The sequence below is a fragment of the Apiospora kogelbergensis genome (assembly GCF_038363985.1).
Source record: "Apiospora kogelbergensis strain CBS 113332 chromosome Unknown utg000001l_segment0_segment0, whole genome shotgun sequence".
Classification (NCBI taxonomy): domain Eukaryota; kingdom Fungi; phylum Ascomycota; class Sordariomycetes; order Amphisphaeriales; family Apiosporaceae; genus Apiospora; species Apiospora kogelbergensis.
The window spans coordinates 8,815,859-8,841,849 of NW_027117418.1; the positions used below are offsets into that span (position 1 = coordinate 8,815,859).

Consider the following 25,991-nt stretch of genomic DNA (forward strand, 5'->3'; position numbering starts at 1 on the left):
TTCCTCTCCAGCACCTCACTCCGCTCTTTCTCGTCTTCACCCACTCATCCACCGCCACCATGAGATTGTCAAACTCGGACCTCCTGGCCGCCCTGCTGGCCTCCGCCGGTGCCGTGTCGGCCCAGTGCAACCTGCCGTCCAGCTACAAGTGGAAGGACTTCGGCGGCCCGCTGGCGCAGCCCAAGAACGGGTGGGCGTCGCTCAAGGACTTCACCGTGGCGCCGTACAACGGCAAGCACCTGGTGTACGCGTCCAACAACAAGGGCGGCACGTACGGGTCCATGAACTTCGCGCCCTTCAGCGACTGGTCCCAGATGAACTCGGTGGCCCAGACGGGCATGAACGGCGCCACCGTCGCCCCGACGCTCTTCTACTTCCAGCCCAAGGACGTCTGGATCCTGGCCTACCAGTGGGGCGCCACCGCCTTCTCCTACAAGACGTCCAAGGACCCCGCCAACGCCAACGGCTGGTCCGGCGCCCAGCCGCTCTTCTCCGGCTCCATCAGCGGCTCCGGCACCGGCCCCATCGACCAGACCCTGATCGGCGACGGCACCAACATGTACCTCTTCTTCTGCGGCGACAACGGCAAGATCTACCGCGCCAGCATGCCCATCGGCAACTTCCCCGGCAGCTTCGGCTCCAACTACCAGACCATCCTGAGCGACACCCAGGCCAACCTCTTCGAGGCCGTGCAGGTCTACAAGCTCAAGGGCCAGAACAAGTGGTTCATGATGGTCGAGGCCATGGGCTCGCAGGGCCGCTTCTTCCGCTCCTTCACCGCCACCAGCCTCGGCGGCTCCTGGACCCCGCAGGCCGCCACCGAAAGCAACCCCTTTGCCGGCAAGGCCAACAGCGGCGCCACCTGGACCAACGACATCAGCCACGGCGAGCTGATCCGGAGCACCAACGACCAGACCTTTGAGATCGACCCCTGCAACCTCCAGCGTGAGTGATTCTTCCCCGGGAGCTGATATGTTGCTATGTTACTGACTCTGTCATGTTCCGCAGTGCTCTACCAAGGCCGCGACCCCAAGTCCAACGCCGACTACAACCTCCTGCCCTACCGCCCCGGCCTGCTGACGCTGCAGAACCCCGCGGGCAGCCCCGCCGCCGGCGAGCCCACCACGGCGGCCCCGCAGCCCACGGCCAACCCAGGCAACGGCGGCGGCGGCAGCGGCGGCGCCTGCGCGTCCATCTACCAGCAGTGCGGCGGCAACGGCTACTCGGGCCCGACGTGCTGCTCGTCGGGAACCTGCACGGCTTCTAACGAATGTAAGTCGTCTCTCAAGCCCCCACCACATCCCCAGAACTGACACGCAGCGCAGGGTACTCCCAGTGTGTGTAGATGATGCCGGAGACTTTCGCTTCTGCCCATCGGCGAGTCTGGGTCCATGTAAATAGCAGAGACCGTCGAAGGCGTACATACTTGACCTAGGCTTTGTCTTTCAGACATGCCTATTATGATTGAATGGAATTGCTTATTGCATAATTTGTGTTGTCTTGTTGAATCATGCCTGTGATTTTTGAAATGGGAACAGATTTGAGTACACTATGCAGACAGCCAAGAATAGCCATGTGAATTCACAAGTCCCGCATCCTCGTAAGACGTTTATGTACACCACCATCCCATCCCCCTTCACTTCTTCTTCCCCTTCGTCTTATCCACCACGTCCACCCACCGCGCATCGATCCCGCGCCGCGCCAGCACGTCGCCCACGACGATCTTGCGCTGGTCACCCTGGACGACGACCTCGAGCAGCCCCGGCCGCCCGCCCGTCAGCTGCCCCACGCTGGCCGCGCCCGCGCACTTGCGCTGCAGCTCCGGCGCCACGAGCTGCGGGTCGATGAAGAAGGGCTCGAGGCCCGTGATCTTGGTCACCACCTTGGTGCCCGTGCGCTTCTCGATGCTGAGGTGGATCAGGGGCGGCGCGCCCGACTTGGGCTTGGGCTGTTGCTGGTCCGACGAGGGGTTGTCGCCGCGCATCATCGAATAGAAGGGCTGGCACAGCTTGGGGTCGTCGACGACGCGCCGCTGCAGCGCGCCGCGCAGGATGCGGCCCGCGGCGAGCGCGCGCCGGTCGTCGGCGGCGTGCGGGCTGTCCTGCGGCGACGCGTCGGCGTTGAGCACCGTGTTGGCCAGGAAGGGGTCCAGCTTGACGCTCGAGGCGCCCTGGCCGCCCAGGTCCGGCCGCTGCTCGATGTACGTCTTGACGGCGGCGGCGATCTGGGCGCCGCTGTAGAAGTCCGTCTTGGAGGGCAGCAGGGTCGGCACCAGCTTGGCCGACGCGCGGTACAGGACCTGGATCGTGATCTTCTGGCCCACGGATGGGTCGGCGCCGTCGGGCGCCGACGGTTTGCTTTCGCCGGCCGCGTCGGCATTGCTCGTCTTGGGCTTCGGGAGGGGGTAGGGCCTGAATCGGGCGACGTTGACGTCGTTGAAGTCGATGTCGAGGATGACCGTCTCCCCCCGTTCCGGTCCTTGGACTTGAGCAGCTGCATCTTGTCCAGGTGCTTGATGAACTTCTTGGCGTTCTTCCACGACGTCTTCTTGATGTTGTAGTGCGGGCTCTGGTGCCGCAGATAGGGCTGGATCATGCTGGAAATGAGGAAAGACGGCTGGAGGGGAAAGTCGAAGCCGAAGTATGGCCCCGAGTTGTCGGCCTTGGCCTTGTGCACCGAGAACAGGAAAGCCTGGATGAAGGCGTCGTCGACTTCCTTGGTTGTGGGTTCTGGCACATCCACCACCTCGGCCAAGTCGTTTGCCCGAGACTGCTGCGGATCCGCGGAAGCAGCATTGTCACTCAGCGCCACGCCACCTCCATCCGCATCGGCATCCGCATCGGCATCATCCTCGTCCAGCTTCATATCCTTGATCGCGCCCGTCATGTCCTCGGCGAGCCCCTGCCAGCCCTCGATAGCGTCAGGCGCCTCTCTCCCCCGCTGCCCAGCGGCCTCCAGCCCCACGCCTCGTCGCCGGCCCAGTGCAGCCCCTTGACGGCGACGCCCCGCTGGCCGCGGAGGTCGCTGCCGAGCCTGGTGACGTCGACGTCGCAGGTGCCGACCCACATGGGCACCGTGTCCCTCTGCAGCCCCGCGACGGCGACGACGGCGCCCTTGGTGGCCCGCGCGTCCCAGGCGGCGCCGCGCGGCTTGACGAGGCCCGGGATCATCAGGTCCGAGCCGTGCGCCAGCTTCTGGTCCACGACGAAGTCGGGCGTGTGCAGCAGCGGCACCACGCCCGGGTTCTGCCACAGCGTGTAGACGGTGGGCAGCATCCGCGCCGCCTTGCCCGCCTGGAACCAGAGGATCCGCTCCTCCTGCCCCGGGTGCGCGCCGACGTAGAGCGTGCCGACCAGCAGCGTCTGGTTCGGGCCCGACGTCGTCGTGAACCGGGCGCTGGACGTCGAGTCCGGCAGCAGCGAGCTGCGGAGCGACGACAAGGAGGCGGGTGGCGATGACGACGACGAGGCTTCGCCGGTCGGCGCGGGCTCCGACGAAGAGGGGATGGGGATGTCGTAGTCCTTGATGATCTGATCCGCCAACTTGCGGCGGTCCGACGACCGCAAGGGCGACAGATTCTTGATCTCGGGCCTTTTCTTGAACATCTTGACCCTGATGATTCGCTTTGAGTTGTCCCAGTTGAGATGCTTTCAATTTGCTGGTGGACTCCACGACTCGGTCGGCACTGGAAGAGCAGTTCCTTAATGCTGGCAAAAGCGAAGAGGACGAACCTGGAAAAACCAGCTTTTTTGACGAATCTCTCCCGGTGCAATGGCTTTATTTATATCATCATCAAAATCAATGCTTCTCCGATGGCACGTTGGTCGAGATCAGCAAAATCGCCGCTTTAGGCAAGCGGGGTAAGTGGGAAAAAGACGACTGCTGCCTCTTACAGTTAGACCTCCCTGTGAATAAATCTCAATGCTGTCTCTCCGTGTATTCTGAGTCACCAAAGTCGCCAGGCACAGGCCAAGCATGATGAATCATAGTGATGGCCAACGTTGGCATGACTAATTAACTCTATTGTCGAGGACAGGCTCACGCGTAGGGCTGGTGTCGGAAACGATGTGGGTATTGTAGTTAAAAATAATGTATGCATGCTCGCCGCACCCCAGACCATGTGCCATGAAAACAGCCCTCGGAAGTGAAGATTATTTCTATACGTGCCGGTTCCGTCCGTCCCCTCCGGCCCCATGGATATCTACTACCGCCCGACGCTTTGATACACGACACCGCCGACCGCCTCTCGCAAAACATCAGACGCAAGGGAGATAGAAAATGTCAACCCGCCAAACTCCAGACCATGATGCAAACCAACCACCGGCGGTCTACCGGCTGCCGATGCGGGAGATGGCGAAGACGCCGACGATAACGACCGCCAACGTGACGATAGCACCCGGCAGCAGCAGCTCGTTGGGCACGCCCGCAATCACCTCCTTTTCCGGCGCCGCGTGGTGGCTGCTCTTGCTCTTCCTCCGCCGCACCGTGGCCATGTCGTCGTCCTCGCTCTCGTCGTCCTCGCTGGAGTGGTGGCGGCGTCGGCGCCGGGCCCCGTCGCTGACGGCCGAGCTGGCCGGGGGCGTGGGCATTTCCGGGACGGGCTGGGGCGCCGCCACGGCGACGGGCGACTTGTTGGGGTCGTGCACGAAGAGGTCGACCTTCTCGAGGTGGTGCTGGCGGGCCAGCAGGATGGCCTCGAGCAGGTCCTGGTCCGTCGTGATGGAGACGGTGTCGCCCTCGTCGTCGAGGTACGACAGCGCGTAGCCGCTGGCCCCCACGCGGCCGTCGTCGACGTCGGGGGCGCCGCCGATGGCCTCGACCTCGGAGCCCAGCTTGGAGTTGACGTTGGCCACGAGCGTCGAGATGCCGTGGCTCGCAATGACCTGCAGCCGGTGCACGCGGCCGCTGGGGGCCTTGAACTTGAAGGCGAAGGGCACCTCGGAGTGCGGCTGCTCGGGGTTGCCCGTGACTTGCGAGTGCGAGGGCGAGTCGATGCCGACGTGCGAGGCCGAGTCGCCGGGCGCCACCGAGTCGTTGATGCGGTCGCGCTCGCGCTGCATGTTGTGCGACACCATGGAATGCGACGCCATGCCCGTGTGCATGTGCGAGTGCGACCCGTCGCCCGACACCATGGACTCGGTCTCGTTGTCCATCGAGAGCCAGAACTTGTTCCAGGCGGGACCCTCACTATCGCCCGTGGACATGGTGTTGACCTGCTCGAGGGTGGCGTACGTCAGCTTGAGCACGTCGACCATACCGACGATCTCGCCCTGGTCGTTCATGACCGGCAGGTTGAGGTAGTGGCCGTCTGGGCATCGTTAGCAAGATACGTATAGAAAACAACAACGCAAGACTACCTACCGTGCATCTTGCGGAGGGCGGCCTGGATGCTCATGTCCATGGGCGCAAAGTCCGGGTGGGGCGTCATGACACGCACGACGCTGCAGGTGGCCGGGTCGAGGCCGGGCGCGATGACGCGCAGGACGACGTCCTTGCTCGTGAAGATACCCGTAATGGAACCCTGGTCCTGGACCAAGACGGCCGTGGTGTGGTTCTCCTTCATGAGCTGGGCGGCCTCCTTGACCGAGGTGCGCACGCTGACCGTGGTCGGCGGCATGCCGTTCAGCACCGACTCGAGCGTGGGGCCCGACATCTTGGACCGCAGCGCCTCGACGTACTGGATGATCTGCTGGGGCTGGCTGGTGCCGAGCTCCGACTGCACGCCCTCGAGCGCGGCGTACAGCTTGGTCGAGGACGAGTAGGCGCGCTCGAGCTTCTCCATGGCGTCGTAGAAGCACTTGGTGATGTCCAGGATGCCCGAGATGTCCTGGTTCTCGTCCATGACGGGCAGGTGGCGGAAGCCCTTGCGGACCATGAGGTCGAGGGCGTCGGTGGCGCTGGTGTCGGTGCGGGCGCACAGGGGGTTCTTGGTCATGATCTCGGCGATGGTGACCTTGGTGGCCAGCAGGCCGTTGCCGACGACGCGGAAGGCCAGGTCCTTGGCCGTGAAGATGCCGGCGATGCGGTCGTCGTCGTCCGTCACCAGCACGCAGTCCTCGCGCTTGGCCGCCATCAGCTGCGCGGCTTCCGAGACGGTGGTGCTGGGCTTGATCTGCAGCGCCGGGCTCGGCTTGAGGGCGAGGACGGTGCCGGGCGGGGCCTTGCGGGACATGCGGGCGCGGCCGCTGGACGGGTGCTTCTTCTTGTTGAGGTCATTCTCGAGCTTGCGGCGGATGGCCTGGCGGTAGTAGTCAGCGTCCATGGCGTCGCGCGAAGGTGAGGTGTATTTGGGAAGATGGGCGATTGACGGACGACGGCGGCCGGCCAATTGACGGACAATGGCGACGGGCACTGCGGGACAAAGAAAAGAAACATACCTCGTCTCGTTTGGACTGCTTTTGGCGGCTGGCGCTCACGCCCGAAATAGCATCGCTCGGGGCGGGCATGTTGGCCTGGTGCTGGGTCTCGAGGACGGGGCGAGGGATGTTGGAGTTGGGGGCCGGGTTGGCAGGGCTGGAGCCATTGAAGGCATTGCCGCCTCGGTTCTGGCCGCGGCTGGGCGTGCCTCTCATGGTGCTGCCCGACATGATTGCATGAACTGGGCGGAGCGGCCTTTGATTGTCGTGATTTCGCGAGGAAGGGGGGTGGTTTATGCGAGTTGGGAGGAGGGAGAAATTTTTAGTTGTTGACTGGTGATTGGCGGCAGAGAGCAGATCGATCGCGGAGAGTCGGGTCGGCACGAGAAGACAGCCCTAAGCCAATCCAGCAGGAGAAGAACGGATGCGGGAGAAGAGTCAGCCTTGCAGCAGTCAAGTCAAGTGATGAAGGAGAAGGATCTGTCCGTCTGTATTGTTGTTGTGCCCGCCGACGAATTGGAAATGAATTGGCTCTTCCTCGCTGACAGTTGACGGTCCCGATTTTGCACCCGGGAAATATCGATTTCCCCAAAATGACCGCTCGGCGGGGGCCATCCAAAGTTTGGGGTGGCCAGTAGCGGCTGTTGCTGAGCGACGGGGGCGTCTCATTGGCCTGAACCATCTACGGCCAGCACTGTTTGCACTTGATCGTACAGGGGCAAGGGTGCTGCGCTTCAAGGCACTTGTCCCCCACTAGGCACCACCAAACAGCGGCCTAGTCCACTAAAGCCCCGAGCTATTGGCTGGCCTGGGCAGATGCATCCGATAGCTTCCGTGGGGGATTCACACGTCACCCAAGAGATACAAAACACCACAAACCATCAACACTTGAGGATCCTGTATGCCCTTATCTACTGATCTTGCCATTGGCCAGAAACAGCCCAAATCCGGTGGGGGGTGGTGCATCTGAGCTCCATGACTGCCAACTCACCTAGATCCTCCGAGTTTTTCTTGACGAATCTGGCTCAGATCTGTCCCAATGGCCTGGAAGATGAGATGCTCTCGTGCTTTAATGTGAGCTCGCCAAGGAATCCCCAATCATTTGGTCCTGGTCGAAGAATCACTTGTGCAATTTATCCCATCTCGACCCATATGGAGACTATGGTGGTAACAGAAGACGCAGGTGTAAATAACAGCAAACTCAAACTGGTGCCCCTGAATTTATATTGCACCAACGGAACTGATGTCAACTACAACCTGAAGACCCAGGGGTATTGCATTCATTGTATTTCTGATAACAAGTCCATATATCCCAAGAGCAGCTATTAACTTCAATTTAAGGACGCCTCCTGCCGCCGCCTAATCCTTACCTCGGGCCCCTTTTGCCTCAAGAAGAAAGCACAGCGCACCCACCACTCCCCGTCGGGATGCACCATCTCCATATCGTACAGCGTCACCAGCGTCGCCACCACCTTGTACACCTGCAGCAGCCCCAAGTGTTTGCCCAAGCACACCCTCGACCCGGCGCCGAACGCCAGATCCGCCCCGTTCATTTTCTGCAGTCTCGCCGCATGTGCTTCCCCGTCTCCCCACCGCGACGTAGCCACCGCTCGGGCCGGAACGCGTCCGCATCCGGCCCCCAGACCCCGCGGTTCCGCCCCAGCACGTAGGGGTTCATGCCCACGCTGGTCCCCGGCGGCGCCACGGCGCCGTCCGGCAGCGCGAGCCCTTCGCCCGCGGGGACGCGGCGGGGCAGCACCATGGCCACGCCGGGGTGCAGCCGCAGCGCCTCGCGGACCACGGCGTCCAGATACGGCAACGCCCGGGCCTGCGCGTAGGGCGGCGGCGTTCTCGTGAAGCCTGCCGCCCGAACCTCGCCGGCCAGTCGCTGCCACACCCCCGGCGTCCGCAGCGCGTAGTACAGCGCCGCCCTGATGGCCGTGGCCGTGGTGTCGGCGCCCGCGAGCATGTTGGAGGCCAGGTAGCTGACGACCTGGGGGCGGCCGACGGTCTCGGGGTGCGCGCGCTGCGCCTCGAGGAACTTGTCGAGGAAGTCGGAGGGAGCGGCCGCGTCGCGGGCGTCGTGGCCGTCGCGCCCTGCGTATCGGTCTTCCAGGTACTGGAGTGTTGACCTGAGCAAGGCTGTCGCCCCGGCTATCGGGAAAAGGGGGTTCTTGTCGATCAGGCGGTCGAGCCAGGGGATCTGGCTCACGCTGGCGAGGTAGTCGGCGCCCTTGTCGAACAGCCAGAGGTGCCCGTCAAAGTCCCGGCCCGCCGATAAGTAGCCAAACTGCCTGCTAAATGTGATTTGGCCGATGACATCCCATGCATCTACCGTACTCAAGAAGAGCGGTTAGTTTCTTTCTTATTTTAAGGGTGGCTGAGTTCATCTCCATGCTGCTTGCACAAAAGAAACGGGACGGGACAGGGCAGAAAAAGAAATCAGAATGCGGCAGAAGAAGCATTGCTGTTGGCAGAAGCACCCAGAACGTACACATCTTGATCCACTCGCCAACGTCAAAGCCCATGCTGAACTGTCCCCATGTCTCATCCCCAGCCTTGTCATCATGGCAACCAGGCATGTGGCGCTGCTCGAGCATCCGGCAAAGCAGCCGAATAGTCTCGTCGACGTGCGGCTCCAGCGTCAGCACACCGGCGAGCGAGTAGTGCCTCGCGACCGGCCGTTTCTGGCGCGCGTGTTCCACGGGGTCCTGCAGGCTGAACAGGTTGTAGACGACGCGACCGTCCATGACGTTGGAGGCGGGCGCGTAGAAGTCGGTCTTGCGCCACCGCCCGTCGGACGAATAGACGGTCTTGATGAGCGCAGGCAGGTCCAGATCCAGGTTGTTCGGCCCGGTGCGCACCACAGGGCCGTACCTCTGGTGCGCCCGCAGGTTGACGAGGTGCATGTCGCCCCGTAGCGTGTGGTAGAAGCGCCATAGGTTGGTCCATCCTGGCAGGCTTCAGGTCAGCTGCTCGAGATTTGCGATTACAGGAAAGAGGAAAAAGCACGAAAACGCACTGGCGAGGAACGGTCCGGGGAATTGACGCAGCGGGGATCTGCAGTGTGACAAGACACTCCAGCCGACATACGTGGCTAGGCATAGCACAGCAGCCCAGAGAAGTGCATGGCTGCCGGCGAGGGGAGACAGCATTTCGGAAGCAGGCGTTGTCTTGCGGAACCAGCATCTACTCGTTGTCGCCAACTTGCCTTGCAGATTGCAGTTCAGCTGCCGGAGTCGGGTCGCTTTAAAGGAGAGGGTGTTCAGGAAGATATGCGAACGAAAATTGTCGAGATCTATGCATGCATTAGTTTCGTTTTGTTTTCCGTGCCCGGTCGAGAACGAAGCTCGTTCAGCTGCTGAGCCTTGATTCGCTCGACATTTTTGCTTATTCTCGTCGAAGGGCGCGTCCTCGCCTCCTGCACCCCTGTCCGTACCCTGCCTCCTTGATACCTCTCGATACCTCCCGCATACCACAGATCGAATATGTACCCGAGATGTCGCCAAGACCCAAGGGCCAGATCTCAGATCGCCAGCATACTGCCGCATCCTCCGCCTGGGATGACGCGAGCTGCGGGCCCATTGCAATTCACATGCAAGCTTTGGCGTTGTCTTTTAGATGTCGTTGGTTCCCGACAAACTGATATGTGACAGATGCAGCCAGCATGAACCGTAGCCCGTGGCAGCAGCCTCCTCAAGACGGCACGGGAACTCCTTTAGGTTTTGTTTATTAGTCCGCAGGCTCTAGACTGACTCAACGACATGCTCTCTACCGTCCCTGCTGTCCTCGTACGCGACCGTCGGCCATGCTGGATGTCACCCCTATAGGCACCATCGGCGGCGAGGGGCCTTGGTTGCTGGCCATCTCGTGGGCTACCACGGGCGCCGCCGCAGTCTGCTTCCTTCTTCGGCTCTATACGCGGCTTGCTGTAGTCAAGTCGTACGGGTGGGACGACACCATATACAATGCTTCCTTCGTAGGTAAGACCCGCGCGCGAAGACACCGAGCCCGGCTGACAGTCACCCCGTTCGCCCCGCGCAGGCTCTATTGCTTGCCTGCACCATCATGGTGCACGTGTCCACCCTGTACGGCCTGGGCCAAAGCCAGGACGCCATTTGGGAGGACAGCCACGAACGCTTGACCAAATGCCTCCTGTCCCTCATCATCGCCCAGATCTTCGGCGTCTCCACCATGGGCATGGCCAAAGTCTCCCTCGGCCTTTTGTTATTGCGCCTCGTGACCAAGCCCTGGCACCGCTGGGCCATCTGGGCCGCCATCGCCGTGCTCTTCGTGGACACGGCCGTCTGCGCCTTCGCCTTCGCCTTCCAGTGCGCCCCGCCCGCGTTCCTGTGGGACAAGACGATCCCGGACGCGAGCTGTCCCCTGCCCATCACGCCGTTCGCCGTCGCCCTGGGCGCGGGCTGCGTCGCGGCCGATCTCTTCTTCGCCCTCTTCCCCTGGTTCTTCGTCTGGCAGCTGAACCGGCCCTTCCAGGAGCGCCTGATCATCGCCGTCGCCATGAGTCTGGGGCTCGCCGCCGCCGCCTGCGGGGTCAAGCGCACCATCGGACTCGGGGGTCTGCAGAGCGCCAACTACACCATCGACGCCGTCCCTACGTGTGCGTGGTCCATCGCGGAGCTCGCCATCACTCTCGTGTGCATCGCCATTCCCGTCTGCTTGCCCCTTTTTAAGCACATTCGTGGCCGTGCGACTCTATCAGGTGCGGGTAGCGCTGTTGAGTCTGGCCGGGAAAAGGCCGGTGCCGGTGCAGGTGTCTTGGCCTTGCGCACGTTTGGTGGGAGTAGCATGCCGGGATCCAATCGGAGCAAGAGTTGGGCACGCAATAGTCAGAACCGAGATGTCGGGAGTGAACTTTCCCTTGGGATATGTCTAAGAGGGGAGGGTTCGCGGAATGTCGTTAAGGGGGTTGATGCAATAACAACAGATCAGTCCAGGCAACAAGATCGCCATGGTAGCAGCATGGACATTGAAAGACAAATGCCGGCGAGGTCTGTTGACGCAGATAGATCCCACGCCCATTGATATTGATGATAATGGCTTTCATAATTGAGTGGGACTGCGTGCAAGCAAGTGACTTTCGTGAAGCCTGGCCTACAAGTGGGTGTGCATTTCAGGATAATCAGAATGGACCGTGGGCTGATCTACAAGGCTGTGACCATGTGGATGTTGCGAGTTTAGTTTCCATATCATTGGACGTGTTCCATTGTCAGTAGCTACATCTCCTTCGACAACTGCCCATTCGGCTGGTATCATCCGCTTCCTTCCTCGTCCACAAACCCTTGACGCCGTTCAATTATGTACAAAGCCAGAAACGCCAGACGTAAAGCAATCATGATCTTGTCTCGTCTCGTCCGTCACTCCAAGAAAGCCTAGGCACCGCGCGGCTTGGCCTTCTGCTTGGCCTTCTCCTTCTTGTCCTCCTTGAGCTTCTTCTTCTTGGCCTCGTTCTGCTCCTCGAGCTTGCGCTTGTGCGCCGTCTTCTCGGCCTCGGTCTTGGGGATGGGCTTGAAGAAGCCCTCGAGTCTGGCCTGCTGCGTGCTCTTGGAGCTCTTCTCGAGCCGGGTGGCGCCGCCGCGGACACGGTCCTCCGAGAAGCCCTTCTCGGTGACGAGGAAGTTGATGAGACCCTCGACGTCCGGCTTCTCCCACTTGAAGTCGCAGAGCGGGTCGTCGGCTTGGCGGACGTCGGGGTGGAAGAACAGCTCGCGGGCGTCGGCAAAGGGCCAGTCCTCGGGGATCGTGTACTTTCCGGATTCCTTCATCCACTCGACGATCTTCTCGAGGGTGCCGTGCTCGCGGATGAGCTTCAGAGCGGTCGAGGGGCCGACCTTGGGGACCGGGTCGAGGTAGTCGCAGCCGAGGAGAATGCAGAGATCGACGAACTAGGGGTCGGTTAGCGGATGATGTCACGAAATGGGCACGGTGTGGGTGCTGCTGACCTGCTTGCGCTCCATGCCAAGGCCCTCGAGCACCCGCTCCAAGTGGATCTCCTGGACCGGCTCCTTTCTCTGCTCGCTGTAGGTCATGTGGCGGAGAAGGATGGGGCTGTCGAAGCAGAGGGTGTCCATGTCCTCACTGGCGGCGGCGTACACCTTGCCGGCGCGGGCGAGCACGGCGCACTGGGCCTCGGCCTCGGTGGGCGCGATGATGTAGGGGATGCCCATGAGCTTCAGCAGGCGCTGGCACTCCTCGTTGTGCTCGCGGGTGACGCGGACGGTGCGGCGCGAGAACTTCTCGACGTCCTCGGCGGTGCCCGTCTCCTTGGCCTCCTCCATGCCCTCGTTGGCCTCGGCCTTGCGCTGGAACCGCTTGGCGAGCTCGCCCGACTTGAGCTTGGGCGGCTTGCCGTCGAAGACGTAGAGCGGCTTGATGCCGTTGTCGACCATGCGCAGCGTGCGGTAGAACATGCCCATGAGATGTGATGTCGTCTGGCCATCTTCGTTCATGAGCTGCTGGCCTTCGGATCGGACGGCGATGAGGAAACTGTAGATGCTCATTGATCTGTCGGAGGACGGTTAGTTGGGGAGCGGACCGAATGGCAAGGGCATACGAACGCATCCTGGACTCGTCAGTTAGCTATGATTATGGCAGAGAGGAAGTGGAACGATACGTACAATGGCAACCTTACGTCCGAACTGGTTCTTGATGTCGCCCTCCTTGATGGCGTCGGGGGCCTCATCTTTGATGATGGAGAACAGCTGCTTGATACCCATCTTGGCGGTGGAAGGCAAAAAGTTGGTTGGAGGATCGAATGCAGGATCAAGTCCAACTGTAGGGCAGCAGTTGGTTGTGGAAGAAGTTGTCGGGTTCTGGTGCGTGATGTCACGAACTCAGCAGGCAGAACGCGCCACTTTCAATTAAAGGTGGGAGACGCGACTGCCACTGACGCGCTGAATTGGATGAAGTGGCTGAAGGAAAGTGGGATTGATTGTGGCTGGGCACGTCGAGATTCCAGCCACAGCACCACAAATTGCTGCACCAGCTGCGGTACCTGCATTTTGACTTTGGGCAACGGGCTTAATTGGACTTCATTGGTGTCCCATCACCGGGACGAGGTCAGGACAAAGTTGAGTACAGTTCCTTGGAACTCGGAATCCCTCAATACCATATATCTACCCATGTAGCTACTGGCGCAACTCAATAAGTAGCGACTACCTAGCGTCCATTGCATTCGATGAGGATTCTTGTTCTTGCGAATGTCTTGGGCCCGGATTGCCAGCGGTCGGCCTCCCCCGACTCACCAGGCTTACTACACCACGCACCCAGATGGGGTATCGTGCAATCCAACTGCCAATGTTGCTTATTATCTGATTACGCTATGAGATCTATGCTTAATACTCTAATGTCCAATGCGACCCTACTAACGTAGGCACGTTGCTGCCACCCCATGAACGTACGAGCAGGTCACGAGGCCGGTCAGCTCCCTTGCAACAACAGACCTCATTTTCCTATTCCAGCGCTCTAGCAGGGTTTGTGACTCGCCCGCCCCGGGCTGCGGTGGATAACGCAATCCCACCCCTTGCAAGCCCGGTGGATCGTGCCTCTGACCGACTTCGGAATGCCTGACTTGCAGGTGTAACTTGCAGGTGTATAGTTGCAATGAACGGGAAGGCAAAATAGGGTTATGTCATACCACGCTTCTCGCCGAAACTTTAAACTTCTTTTTGTACGGGGAACCGTCAGGGGTGCGTGGTCGCCGGCGGACACAACGATCAAGTTGGGCCTAGATTCAACAGCTCAAGTGCCGCCGCCATGCTTTGGCTGCCCGGATCTCGCCATTTCGAAGAGTCCCATGGGGTCTGGGTCGTAAGGGGCCTGCGCCAGAACGCTCGTGGTCCGGAGTGTGTATAAATCGGGAGGACGCCGCCTCCAGTCGTCGTTTCCTACAGGACTCCAGCCCACGCGCCTCTGTTTCTCCTCATCGCCCAAGCCCCCTGTCGCCATGCTTCGCTCTCTCCTGACCGCCTCCGCCGTCCTGGCCGGACAGGCCTTGGCCTACGACCAGGCCCTCGGCTTCAAGGGCGCCGCCCTCGTCGAGACGCGCCCGCTCGACGCCATCTACAAGGCCGCCCTGGCCGAGGGCGGCGTCGTCACCATGTGGCTGGGCGGCGACGAGCGCACCGACGAGGACGCGCTCAAGAAGGAGTTCGAGGGCCGCTTCCCCGGCATGACGCTCAACCTCACCACCGACCTGTCCAAGTACCACAGCGTGCGCTTCGACGAGCAGCTGGCTTCTGGCCACGTCCACGTCGACAGCATCGCCTTCCAGACCGTCCACGACTTCCCCCGCCTCGACGCCGAGGGCGCCCTGCTGCACTACGCCCCCGTCGGCTTCGACAAGCTCTACCCGGCCATGCGCGACGTCCGCGCCGCCTTCTACGGCATCCTGACCGTCGGCTGGGCGGGCAAGTGGAACACCGACAAGCTGCCCGGCATCGAGGCGCCCATCGAGTGGGAGGACTGGCTGCGGCCCGAGTTCAAGGACAAGCTCGTCCTGACCTACCCCAACGACGACGACGCCGTGCTGTACGCGTTCGACCTCATGTAAGTTCTTGCTCGTCCGCCCGTGTGATCCACCCGGAGTTGCTAACACCAGCGCCAGCATGCAGCAATACGGCACCTCTTGGTTCGACCGCCTCCTCGCCCAGAACCCGCGCTGGGTCCGAGGCACGCGCAGCCCCGACACCATCATGGCCGACCCCAAGAGCACCTGGGCCGCCTCGTTCACGTCGGACGGCCTCTTCCCCACCAAGAACATCAACGTCTCGCACCCGGTGCAGGGCTCCTTCGTCACCTGGTTCCAGCTCGCCGCCATCCCCAAGGACGCGCCGCACCCCGAGGCCGCCAAGCTGCTGCACAACTACATGCTGACACCGGAGTGGCAGTCGACGCGCGGCTCGTGGCCCGTCCGCAGCGATGTGCCGCCTCCTGCCGGCTACCCTGGCATTCTCGAGATGCCCGGCACCAACATTACCTACTTCCGCGAGTGGATGTCGGACCGCCCCCGCCTCGAGCGCCTGCGGACTTGGTTCGAGGATAAGCTGGGCTCCGCGCAGGGGCTCAGTCCTTTGATTGACGATATCTGAGTAACGATGGAATGTGAATGAGCTAGATAATGATAATTACGTATATAAAATGAAACCTGTTTCTGACACCGTTCACTTCGTCAAATTACATGCTTCTTTGGCGAGCTTATACTAACAACCCGCCTATCCAAGACACGTGTAGTAAAGAGAGTCTTTAATGACATCAAAAGAAATCACAAACCAAAACCCTCAATCAGAAAGCACGATATCCCAAAACATTTCCCTGAAAGACCTACGTCATATAGGCCACATCTCCAATGTCGAGAACGGCATTCATCAAAGCGCTGGAACTTGGGCAACAAGTCAGCATCGTACATTTGACAAGGGCACTCGTGACTGCCAGGACAACCACCGTATAGCTCAGGTTTAGCGTTTCGTGGTCTCTGGTTAGGTTGGGGAACATCTCCTGCCAGTCCCCATAGAAATGCTGCATGACACCAAAAGCTTTGGGCACTTTCAGAGTCGCAGATGGCATTTCAAGATCAATGGACGATGATACAGTCTCGCGGAGGCCTCGCAATGAGCCGTAAACTAGGTCCCGGAACTCGGTATTGGTTATAGCGAGGATTCCTATTATTTGGCCAACGAATCTTTGCTGTCCCTGGTTACCAAGTTCGCTGAGGATCTCATCCAGCTTCCGGGCGGCTTTGTAAACTCTCGTACCTGGTGATACATCACTAAGATCAGATAAGGACTTAACCACGTACGAAAGCTTTCGTTTGTCGTTTTGGCTGAGAGTGAGCCACTCAAGTCCTTCATGGAGGCGTAATAAGAAGTTAGGAAGTTCATCGGCCGCGGCGACGAACAGCATCATGCCCACATTGTTGCGATCATCCATCCCCAGCAAGTGCCGTTCCTTATTCCACCGGTGGCTTAATACCGCCAGTCCTAGCTTTTGTGCCGCTAGTCGCTCGATATAGATGTACTTCTTCTCCATTCCAGCATAGGGGTAGCCATCCGAGGACTTGCCGTTGATCCGAACCCAATCAGAATCAGCCGGTACCATCGTTCTGCGGGAGAACTGGTCAGATACTGACCTAGCACGTTCGGAACTCACTGGCATCAGGCTGAACGTGTCGACTGAGCCCTTACCGAAAAACGGCCGTGCAAGAGTATGTATATCACTGTCTAACTCGACGCTTCGTAGCTGAAACACAGTCGTTTGATCAGGAAGTGTGAGTCTTGGTATGAGTCTTGGCCGGATTTTCGACCAAGAAACTGATTTTGATGGGGGTGCAAGGCCTGATACATCCGTGCTTTGACGTAGCGGGTGCCGGACACCTCCCGAGCTGGTGCTACTACTGTCTTCTTCAGGGGCCTCATTAAACTCCGCCATGGCTATGTATTGGCCCTGAGATGTATTCAGAAAGCCTAAAGCAAGGAGAAACAAGTCTTTGGGGTCCGAGTCATCTGGATGATCTTCACAACCCAGGTCTAAGTCAAATGTCACCGTCTGGTATACAGGCGCACCTGACAACGACTCGGCCAAAGAAAATCTGAGGGATCCAGTAGTACCGTAGAGGATGGAAGTGTCGGACGCCAGATCTGTGGTATAATGCCTTGACCCACCAGATCGGGTTTTCGATGAGCCCAGAACATTGTATTGAGATGCATTAGTAAAGCTCAATCGTGAGACTTTTTCCTTGACAAGCCTGGTTGGTTTTGGCGATCGGAGTATCGACCAAGCAAGCCGACGATTAGGATCCATGATGGATGAATCGCGAGGAGCGCTCTTTTCTCCTTGGAGATGAGGGCATCCCCCTTTCAAAGGTGATCCCATAAGCTTCCAGAAGTAAGCCATATGGAACCCAGCTCGTGCCTGTCTGCAGAGGCTTGATTTTGCCCACATCCAGGGTGGGTAAAACACCGAAGGGCTTTAGAGACTCGTCGCTCTGAAGCACTGGAGCACGTATTCTCCGGCCTAGCCAGATGTTAGGTCCCATGTGGTATCCAGCTGACAAGTAGCCGTTGTTGTCTTTTCCGATGGCATTGAGCATCTTCTGCCGATCTCTTGTGGATGCGTACCATATCAAGGCCGGGCCAATGATACCGATCAATGCAAGGATACCGACACCTGCTCCCACCCAGGTACCTATGGTGGATGCAAGCTCTAGGGAATCTGCCATGAATAGTACAGATGAGGCCCCTCAATGCGGTGGGGTTTGATACGAAGATGTCCAGTGCAAATGAGTGGAAGTGGAAGGATACGAGTCAACCCCAAAGACAGATTCAAAACCCCGCTTCACCACGCGTAAGTAGGCATATCAGGCTGAGAAGTGGTGTATAGCCAATGAAACATATATCATTTAGCCGAGATGTTGTAGGACTATCATTTTAGGTGAATAGCGAATCAATGCTGATTCAGGGGTCAGAGCCTCAGGCCTTTGCTCAGAACTGCGACTGATAATACCAACCAGGACAAGAGCCTTTCTACAAGCGGCGGCTTCTATTCAAATATATAATCGCTTCGTCAGAATAACCCAAGATCATGTTTGCGTTCTCGTAATAGTCCGATCGGCGAAACGGGAAGATGGGATGCTACATAGATTCTGATGCAAAATGTGTCTCGAACGCAAAGCAATGAGCTCAAAAGGCTCGAGGTTCAATTGCCGTATCGTCCGTTTATATACCTGTAGTCCACCAGCAGCTATTTCGCGTTTGGAAGTAACTTGTAAGCCGACTAAAATCCCAACGACTCTGGCGCTTGTTCACCAGGTGGGGAACCCCCGCATACCTAGTCGTGGCCCGCCTGAACCGGCCCGGCTAGAAACAAGAACAAGATAAGATCCCAGCCTAGCACTCGCTCGCAAAGGTGGACCCGACGACCGGGCCGGTTGGACAGCGCGGCAAACATACGGTCAGTAGCCCCCTATCAAAACCAAGCAGCCGCAAGTCGACCGCGATTGGATTGAAGTCATCACCAAGCCGCGACCATGGCATCTCCGCGGCCGTTCCCTTCGCAGAAAGCCACAGAATCTTACTGGAGATCGTCCACCCTCCCGATCGACACCCACCGCAGCAGCGAAGATCTGCCGGAGCATGCCGACGTCGTCATCATCGGTGCGGGCTACTGCGGCGCCTCGATCGCGCACCATCTCGTGACAGAGAGCGAGCGCCAGGGATGCCAGGTTCCGTCTATTGTCATCTTGGAGGCCCGACAGGCTTGTTCGGGAGCGACCGGACGCAATGGTGCGTTTATTTTCGCTTGAACCCCCTCAAAGCTGTGCGCCACTGACTGGTGATCTAGGCGGCCACCTCAAGCCTGACCCCTACCTGCGTGCGGCGCGAGTGCTCGAAACACACGGCAAAGAAGTGGCCGAGCACGTAGCCGCCTTCGAAGCCCGCCAGGTCCAAGACGTCCAGGATCTGGTGCAGTCCAGCGCCTTCGACTGCGACTTCGAGGAGACCATGGTCAGCGACGTCTGTCTGGATGAAGCCGGCGGCCGCAACACCGGTAATGCTTTGAGCAAAGTCGTCGCAGCGGGCATCTCCACCGCCCAAGTCGTCGAGCGCAGCACCGGCCCCGAAGCAGAACGGGTGAGGCCCCAACACGAACCCACGAGCACAGACATCGCTAACAGTAACAAGGTCTCAGGGGTCCGCGGTGCCAAGACCTGCCTCAAGTACAAGGCGGCACGACTGTGGCCGTACCGCCTGGTCTGCCATATGCTGGAGGCCTGTGTTTCGCAGGGCGTCAATCTGCAAACCATGACGCCCGTGACATCTGTCGTGCCCCAAGGCGATGGGCAAGGCTGGAAAGTCACGACATCAAGGGGGTCCATGACGGCCTCGAAAGTCGTTCATGCCACGAACGGCTACAGCTCTGGGCTTCTGCCGGAGCTGCGGGATAGAATCGTGCCGGTGCGCGGCATCTGCGCCCGTCTCGCGGGCCAGGGGCCCCACCCGCCGATATCCGACAGCTACATGTTGAGGTTCAACGACTTCGAGTACGACTACCTCGTCCCGCGGCCGGACGGCAGCATCGTGGTGGGCGGCGGGCGCAGGGACTACTTCAAGAGCCTCGACGCCTGGTTCGACGTCGACGACGACAGCACGCTGATCGAGCCGGCGCGGCACTACTTCGACGGCTACATGCAGCGGAACTTCGTCGGCTGGGAGCACACGGACGTGCGGACGGACCGGGTCTGGACGGGTATCATGGGGTACTCGTGGGACGGCTTCCCCTACGTCGGCGAAGTCCCCGCCAGGCCCGGCAGCTACGTCTGCGCCGGCTTCACGGGCCACGGCATGCCGCAGATCTTCCATTCCGCCAAGCACGTTGCGCTGTTGCTGCTCAACGGCAGGGTCGAGAAGGAACACGCCGTGCCCGTCCCGTACCAGACAGACGCCGCACGATGGAACAGCACCCAGGAGCATTCATCCCTCGCACTGTGGCGGTCGGTCACGGGGGACTCCCAAGTGCGCAGCAAGCTGTGAAGAAAGGGGAGAGTGATAGATACAGAAAACGTAGGCTCAATTTATCTAATCTGGCTGTACGGCACGTCTGACATTAAGCCCAGGCTGTCCATCAAGCCCCTCTCGGGCATCCCGTCTTCGCCGTAGCTGGTGCCGAAGAAGGCCGAGACCTGGTCCGGATGTGAAAAGGCCTGTCCAAAGAACAGCTCGTCTCCGTCTCCGAGAACCGTGGACTGGTCCTCTTGTGCCGACGCGGAACCTGCCGAAGCTTGTCCCGCCACCGACGCCGCTTGGGGATTGGTGCCCGAAGTCGCCGCCCGGTTCCTGTACCAACTCATGAATCCTTCGTAGCCCTCCTCCGGAACCGTCTGCGGCGTTTGCGGCGTGTATTGCGCCGGCGACGTGAACGCGTTCATGTGCTGCAAGGCGGCCTCGAGCATCTCTATCAGCTGCACTTCGGACCTAGCCGAATCCCCTGAGTGCGCCATGTCGCGGAGGGCGTCGAGCCCGCGCTGCAGCACGGCCCCATGCTCTTTGGTTTTGTCACGAATGCTGTACGCGAGGAGGACGAGCATGGCGGCCCGGCACGAGCTGTACTCGACGTAGGCCGATCTTGTCAGCCCCATGGAGCCGGTCCGCATGATGTGGCAGATGTTGATGGCGTCGATGGCAGCCGACACGCAGTCTTGGATGAGCGAAGACCAGGGACGAGGCCGCCGCTCTTGGGCCGAGGCACCTTCGCCGCGGGATGACGACTCCCCGGTCTTTTCCGTCAAAATAAAGGGGCGACCCACGAACATGTCGAGAAGACAATACTCGAGACGCGCGTGCAAGGCCACCCTGGAAGATCCCGTCGGTCTGCGGGTACTCCACCATTGCGCACAGTCCGCTTTGGTCTGTTGCAGATTGCCTATGACTCTGCCCGCGTCTGACCTCTGGGAGCTGCGGAGTCGCAACCTAGCCCCTGTCAGAATTGGCATCGTGTCCGAGGTCGTGTGCACTACTTACAAGTCACGCTGGAGCGTGTCGGCATACTTTGTCAGCTGTATAGCATCGAGGAAGGTTGCTATGTGTGCAGAGCCGCTGAGCGAGGAGAACCTGGCGCTCTCCGTGGGCAGGTTGGCATCGAAGTTGGACCGCGAGATGGCCGACGGACGCCCGTGGAACATGGCAATTTTCCTGGTCATGTCAGTCTTGGTGTCAGGTCATGGCGTGCGAGGGGAACCTCACCTTTCGAGACAATACACCGTCCACCATAGACGACACCGCATCTCCTCCTTGACCGCATCCGGGACGACGGACACGGGCTTCCGATGCATGCCGTTCTGTATCGCCAGCTTCATGGAGAGGTTCAAGTAGATATAGCCCAGCCCCGACGCATCCAGCGGTAAGCAGTACAGGCCGAGCAGGAGGCAGACCTGGACAGAGACGAGGGAGCCCGAATGGATGATCTCGGCCAAGAGACGGGCCACCTGGCGGTAGAAGGTGGAGCCAATCTCGAGCTCCCAGCTGGTGTTGGCCTGGTCGCGATCGGGCGACTCGAGATGGGCGTACTGCGCGCCCACGGCCAGGACCATGGTGACGGCGCACGCGGGAACAATGTGCTTGGAGTCGTGATGTGGCGCGTTTTGGTATAGGCCGTCCAGCGTGGACATGACCCACTGTTGATCCAGGTAAAAGTAGAAACTCGTCGCGTGGGCGAAGAAGACGTGCGCCAGAAAGCCGGCGACGGGTCGCGGGGGAAGCGCCCGGAGCAGGTCCGCCATCAAGGTCGTGTCGGGCTGTGGCTCGGCGACGCGTATGAATTCGGGGACTCGCTCTTGTCTGTCGAGCTGCTGCGATGCGTTTAGTTGGGGCGAAAGTTGAACGCGGACACGGCACCTACAGGGACCTGGGAACTGGCCATAAGGGTGTCAATGTTTCGCTTGATCCTCATGCTGAAGTTCCAATGCGAGAGCTCCCCAGAGTAATCTAGTGAATCGCCAGTCAGTACACCAGTTCTGACCAATTCCAATCTACTGTTACCTACGGGCCACGTCATCGTTGATCACGTCAATCGTGCAGACCTCGTCCAAAGGGCTCTCCGCCGTCGGCGAACCCGCACTCTCCGGCAAGACGGGAGTCTCCGGGATTTCAGGGGGCCGTCCAAGGTCTCCGGGGCCAGCCAGCTCGGACAGGTTCTCGGCCGCGCGCTTGAGGCTCTCGGTCGTCAACGACAGGGCCGGCAGGTGGTGCTGGAGGAGGGCCTCCATGTACTTGGCGCGCTCCACCAGCGTCTTCAGCCAGTCGGCCTGGGCGGCGCTCGCCCGGTCGGGGACGGCCGTGGTGCTGTACTCGCAGTGGCGGCGCAGGTCGCGGCAGCGGCGGCAGGGCATGCCGTCCTCGCACTTCTCCTTCAGCCGGCGGCACTCGGCGCAGGCGCGGACGGCGCGTTGCCGCTCGAGCGGGCCCACGCTGCGCCGCTTGGTGATTCTGGACGTGCGATCGGCCATGGTCATGCCATCGGGGTGGTGGAGAGACTGGTTGAGCACGAAGGCGCTGGGGGCGTGCTTCCGTCAACCATCCAGCTGGGTGCCGAAACAGTGGATCGACGGAGGACGTTATCGCAACGTTCCCAGGTCCCCTAGCTTGGAAGTGGGGAGAACATGTCATGTGGGTTGTTTTGGTCTAACGATGCAACATTGGCAACAGGGTGGATCCCAACGGTCCTTATCTCTCCACAGATACTGCGTTGTAGATAGCGTTGGTCGGAGATCTCCCCGAGAGGGGTGCATCGTCATCCGACCGAACAGTGACCGGGCCGGTCATTCTCTGCAGCAATGCGGGGCAGAGATGCGAAGTCAGGAGTTTGGATCACTGTTATTGATTGACACCCAAGATCCTCTTGCCAGCCAGCACCTGGTTTTACCACCCTAGATAATAGTAGAACATGTAATTGCACCGTAGCGACTCCACTAACCCTGGCTCTTGCTGATGATGGCGTCGGCCATCTCCAACAGGGAGCCCGCCACCACCTCCATCTTGGCGTCGCGGAAGACATCCAGACACGGCTCCTTCTCCAACACGGCCGACCAGGCGCCGCGGAACCCGACCTTGGTGGCCGCCGCGACGTCCCACATGTGCGCCGCCGCGAACCACTTGACGTCCCGCTCGCCCAGCCGCTTCCAGACGGCCTCGTACGCCGCCAGCGCCGGCTTGGCCACGCCGAGCCCGTCGCAGCTGACGATGTGGCCGGGCGGCAGGTCGACGCCGCCCCGGTCGAAGTAGCCCTTGACGCGCTGCATGTCGCCCGTCGTGAAGCACCACACCGTGAACCCGGCGTCGCGCAGCCGCCGGAAGCACGCCCCCGTGTCCGCCCGCAGCTGCAGGCTCGCGTAGCCCTCGAGGCAGGCCTCGCGCTCGGCGTCGGTCGCGAACGCCGTCGGCTCCGCCACCCCCGCCATCCACAGCGTGCGGTAGAACAGCCCGCGCATCACGTCCTTGTACGGCAGGTAGCTGCCCGCCACCGACAGGAACGTGAACTCGAGCTCCGCCGCCGTCTGCCACGTGAAGCCGAAATGCTTGGCCGTGATGTGGTGCTGGCCGAGCTTCGGGCCCATCACCTGTTCGATTTTCTCGTAGTAGGCGTCGAAGGAGACGCAGGTGCCGACGATGTCGAACACGACGTGTTTCGCCATGGTGACTGTAAGACTGGTTGGGTAGCAGCTGAGTCGCGCCGAAAGGGAATGATCAATCTGGGAGCCCGTCAATGCTTCGGGGTGCGCTCTTTAATCTGCTCCCGCGTCCGATTAGATACAGCCAGGTGTGCCCCGTCGGACATCTGCGGTGACCGGGCCGCACCGGGCCGGTGCTCGAGTCGCCGCTACACTGTTGATGACTTCATTAGTCGTGTCAGACCCAATCGTGATAAGTCAAATTGCTGCGTCCGGGTTCATTCAATTGCTGAACAGCATTCAATCCATAAGCCCTTTTCAACACCAGAGTAACATATTTCCTCGCCTTTCATTTTGATTCAAGTTCCATGCCAAATTAGCCTCCAAACTACCGGCTTGGCATTCGAATTCCTCAAAATGGTTCTGCCACGCGCCAATCCCACCAAGTCGTATTGGATCGAGGCCGCGGATTCGCCTCTTCGTCACCTTCGGTCCACCGAGAAACTCCCAGAGACGGCCGATGTAGTCATCATTGGCGGAGGCTACTCGGGGGGCCACCACAGCCTATTGGCTCGACAAGTACACCCGCAGCCATGGAAGGCAGCCATCCATGGTCATTCTCGAGGCCCGGGACATCTGTGGCGGCGCCACGGGTCGCAACGGTAAGGCGGCACTCGTTCGGCTTTTGTATACAAATCGCTGACCACATTCACAGGCGGACAGTTGAGGCCCCATGCGTATTCCCGCTATCCAATCTGGGCCGAGCGGTTCGGGGCAGCCACCGCCATGGATCTCATCAGACACGAGATGGCCCATCTGCCGGCATTCGAGCAGCTGGCGGCGGACGAGGGCATCGCCGAGGAGATATGCCTCAGGTTTGGCGAGACCTTCGACGCCGCCATGACCGAAGAGGCCTGGACACGACTGAAGGGCGCGCTGGATGCCATGCGGAGGGACCACGGCGACGACAACGAAGTCGTCCAAGCCTGTCGAGTCATCGCGGATGCGGCAGAAGCGCAAGACTTCTCACAGATGAAGGGCGCCCTCGCGGCCATCGTGCATCCCGCCGGCCAAGTGTGAGTGGAAGCCGGCCCGCCTTGTCTGCAGAACCAAGACTGACCTTGCGCAGGTGGCCATACAAGTTCGTCCACGCGATTCTGCGCATCGTGCTAGCCCGCGGAAACCTGAATGTGCAAGCCGACACCCCCGTGGTCCAGGTGGCCGAGAGGGACGCGGACGGCTGGATCCAGGTGCGCACCGAGCGAGGCGACGTGCGCGCCCGAGCCGTCGTCCACGCCACCAACGCGTGGGCGTCGCACCTGCTCCCCCGAGTTCGCCAAGCTCGTGCTGCCCGAGAAGTCGACGCTGGCTGCCGTCAGGGCGCCGGCCGGCTTCATCAAACACACGGGCGCCCAGCACTGGGACGCCACCGTCAACAACTACCACCTGCAGCTCCCCGCGCCGTACAACGCCGTCATCCTCGGCGGCGGGCGGCAGTACTTGGTGCATCGCCCGTCAGATTGTGTTCTGCGAGATGACGACGACCAACTGATCCCCGGAGCGGACGAGTTCTTCGGGTCATGGCCGTCTTCCGACGTGCTGGGTTGGCCCGGATCTGCCACGCAGGCTCCGTTAGAGAGCCAGGGCGGCTGCTGGGTCGGAGGTAAGTAATTCGCAGGTGGGTTGCTGTTTGGATCGTTTACTAATGTGCCGTAGTCGAGACAACAAGCGCAGACGGTTTCCCCTTTGTTGGGGCAGCCCCTTCACATGCTGGTCAATGGGTGGCTGCTGGATTTGCCGGGCATGGTAAGTACTGCGAGTTGGTGTTCTGGGTGCGATAGGCTATTAATTTCTTTTCTTTTCTCTTCGGTTCAATGTCAAGGCGTCACGATGTGCTAATACGTTCTTCAGGTATGCCGCGTATCCTACTTTCCACATCATCTATCTCGTTATCGATCCTGGACTCTCTTGGTCTCGACCACAACCAGCCGAGCGGGGTGGCCCAGCTGCCATTGCCGAAGCCTTTCGTTGCAACCCAGGAAAGAATCGACCGGCTTCAGAGCACAGATGTGGAGGGGATACGGACGAGGTTTACATCCAGTTGTCAGCAAAGCAGCGTCAAGCCGTTTTGCAACGATGATAGAAGCCGGCCGTCACGAAAGCAAAGCAGTGCCATGACGTCTTGCAACGAGAGCTGGGCGAAGGGTGGCCCAACAGTACCCCATGTCGAGTCGATCTCTCTGAGGGTGTAGATCCTCAAACAAGGATCGTAGCTTAATACAATGATAATGTACCACCTGCGAGCTACATCTACGTATCGTAGCCCATCGCTGTCAGTGAAGATGTCCCTTTGTTCCATGATGACTCTCTTCTTTCTATGTAGCATGTGAAGCCATGGCTAGCACAAGAAACGCTTTTCAACAGATCACAAGACAGCATTTGAGACGATACTCTGG

The 25,991-nt window shown here is 60.1% G+C and overlaps 12 protein-coding genes across 12 annotated transcripts; 5 read left to right on the forward strand and 7 right to left on the reverse strand.

The window, feature by feature from the left end:
- Positions 1–59: 59 nt before the first annotated feature.
- On the forward strand, positions 60–1,345 carry PG998_002880 (alpha-L-arabinofuranosidase axhA; the record flags this gene model as incomplete). Its single annotated transcript, XM_066869698.1, has 3 exons — positions 60–945; positions 1,009–1,272; positions 1,326–1,345. The coding sequence occupies 3 exons, from the start codon at positions 60–62 to the stop codon at positions 1,343–1,345; spliced, it is 1,170 nt and encodes a 389-aa protein (XP_066738113.1).
- A 291-nt stretch (positions 1,346–1,636) lies between these two features.
- PG998_002881 (uncharacterized protein) lies at positions 1,637–3,605 on the reverse strand (the record flags this gene model as incomplete). The annotated part of the gene is made up of 3 exons (XM_066869699.1): positions 1,637–2,411; positions 2,486–2,910; positions 2,967–3,605. The coding sequence occupies 3 exons, from the start codon at positions 3,603–3,605 to the stop codon at positions 1,637–1,639; spliced, it is 1,839 nt and encodes a 612-aa protein (XP_066738114.1).
- A 723-nt stretch (positions 3,606–4,328) lies between these two features.
- On the reverse strand, positions 4,329–6,587 carry PG998_002882 (Meiotically up-regulated protein; the record flags this gene model as incomplete). Its single annotated transcript, XM_066869700.1, has 3 exons — positions 4,329–5,308; positions 5,362–6,238; positions 6,378–6,587. 3 exons carry the CDS (start codon positions 6,585–6,587, stop codon positions 4,329–4,331), a joined length of 2,067 nt encoding a protein of 688 aa, XP_066738115.1.
- Positions 6,588–7,905: 1,318 nt separating this feature from the next.
- PG998_002883 (uncharacterized protein) lies at positions 7,906–9,941 on the reverse strand (the record flags this gene model as incomplete). Its single annotated transcript, XM_066869701.1, has 4 exons — positions 7,906–8,687; positions 8,851–9,309; positions 9,379–9,654; positions 9,833–9,941. 4 exons carry the CDS (start codon positions 9,939–9,941, stop codon positions 7,906–7,908), a joined length of 1,626 nt encoding a protein of 541 aa, XP_066738116.1.
- A 223-nt stretch (positions 9,942–10,164) lies between these two features.
- Positions 10,165–11,402, forward strand: PG998_002884 (uncharacterized protein; the record flags this gene model as incomplete). Its single annotated transcript, XM_066869702.1, has 2 exons — positions 10,165–10,335; positions 10,401–11,402. The coding sequence occupies 2 exons, from the start codon at positions 10,165–10,167 to the stop codon at positions 11,400–11,402; spliced, it is 1,173 nt and encodes a 390-aa protein (XP_066738117.1).
- Positions 11,403–11,749: 347 nt separating this feature from the next.
- PG998_002885 (DNA-repair protein rad2) lies at positions 11,750–13,093 on the reverse strand (the record flags this gene model as incomplete). Its single annotated transcript, XM_066869703.1, has 4 exons — positions 11,750–12,262; positions 12,320–12,881; positions 12,931–12,956; positions 12,995–13,093. The coding sequence occupies 4 exons, from the start codon at positions 13,091–13,093 to the stop codon at positions 11,750–11,752; spliced, it is 1,200 nt and encodes a 399-aa protein (XP_066738118.1).
- A 1,229-nt stretch (positions 13,094–14,322) lies between these two features.
- PG998_002886 (uncharacterized protein) lies at positions 14,323–15,466 on the forward strand (the record flags this gene model as incomplete). The annotated part of the gene is made up of 2 exons (XM_066869704.1): positions 14,323–14,924; positions 14,983–15,466. 2 exons carry the CDS (start codon positions 14,323–14,325, stop codon positions 15,464–15,466), a joined length of 1,086 nt encoding a protein of 361 aa, XP_066738119.1.
- Positions 15,467–15,698: 232 nt separating this feature from the next.
- PG998_002887 (uncharacterized protein) lies at positions 15,699–16,472 on the reverse strand (the record flags this gene model as incomplete). The annotated part of the gene is made up of 1 exon (XM_066869705.1): positions 15,699–16,472. The coding sequence occupies one exon, from the start codon at positions 16,470–16,472 to the stop codon at positions 15,699–15,701; it is 774 nt and encodes a 257-aa protein (XP_066738120.1).
- Positions 16,473–18,399: 1,927 nt separating this feature from the next.
- Positions 18,400–19,903, forward strand: PG998_002888 (uncharacterized protein; the record flags this gene model as incomplete). The annotated part of the gene is made up of 2 exons (XM_066869706.1): positions 18,400–18,655; positions 18,714–19,903. The coding sequence occupies 2 exons, from the start codon at positions 18,400–18,402 to the stop codon at positions 19,901–19,903; spliced, it is 1,446 nt and encodes a 481-aa protein (XP_066738121.1).
- Positions 19,904–19,944: 41 nt separating this feature from the next.
- Positions 19,945–22,374, reverse strand: PG998_002889 (uncharacterized protein; the record flags this gene model as incomplete). The annotated part of the gene is made up of 5 exons (XM_066869707.1): positions 19,945–20,839; positions 20,891–21,061; positions 21,113–21,717; positions 21,768–21,853; positions 21,912–22,374. The coding sequence occupies 5 exons, from the start codon at positions 22,372–22,374 to the stop codon at positions 19,945–19,947; spliced, it is 2,220 nt and encodes a 739-aa protein (XP_066738122.1).
- A 462-nt stretch (positions 22,375–22,836) lies between these two features.
- PG998_002890 (uncharacterized protein) lies at positions 22,837–23,559 on the reverse strand (the record flags this gene model as incomplete). The annotated part of the gene is made up of 1 exon (XM_066869708.1): positions 22,837–23,559. The coding sequence occupies one exon, from the start codon at positions 23,557–23,559 to the stop codon at positions 22,837–22,839; it is 723 nt and encodes a 240-aa protein (XP_066738123.1).
- Positions 23,560–23,952: 393 nt separating this feature from the next.
- Positions 23,953–25,787, forward strand: PG998_002891 (FAD dependent oxidoreductase; the record flags this gene model as incomplete). Its single annotated transcript, XM_066869709.1, has 5 exons — positions 23,953–24,197; positions 24,264–24,611; positions 24,665–24,824; positions 24,868–25,191; positions 25,524–25,787. 5 exons carry the CDS (start codon positions 23,953–23,955, stop codon positions 25,785–25,787), a joined length of 1,341 nt encoding a protein of 446 aa, XP_066738124.1.
- Between the last annotated feature and the right edge of the window lie 204 nt (positions 25,788–25,991).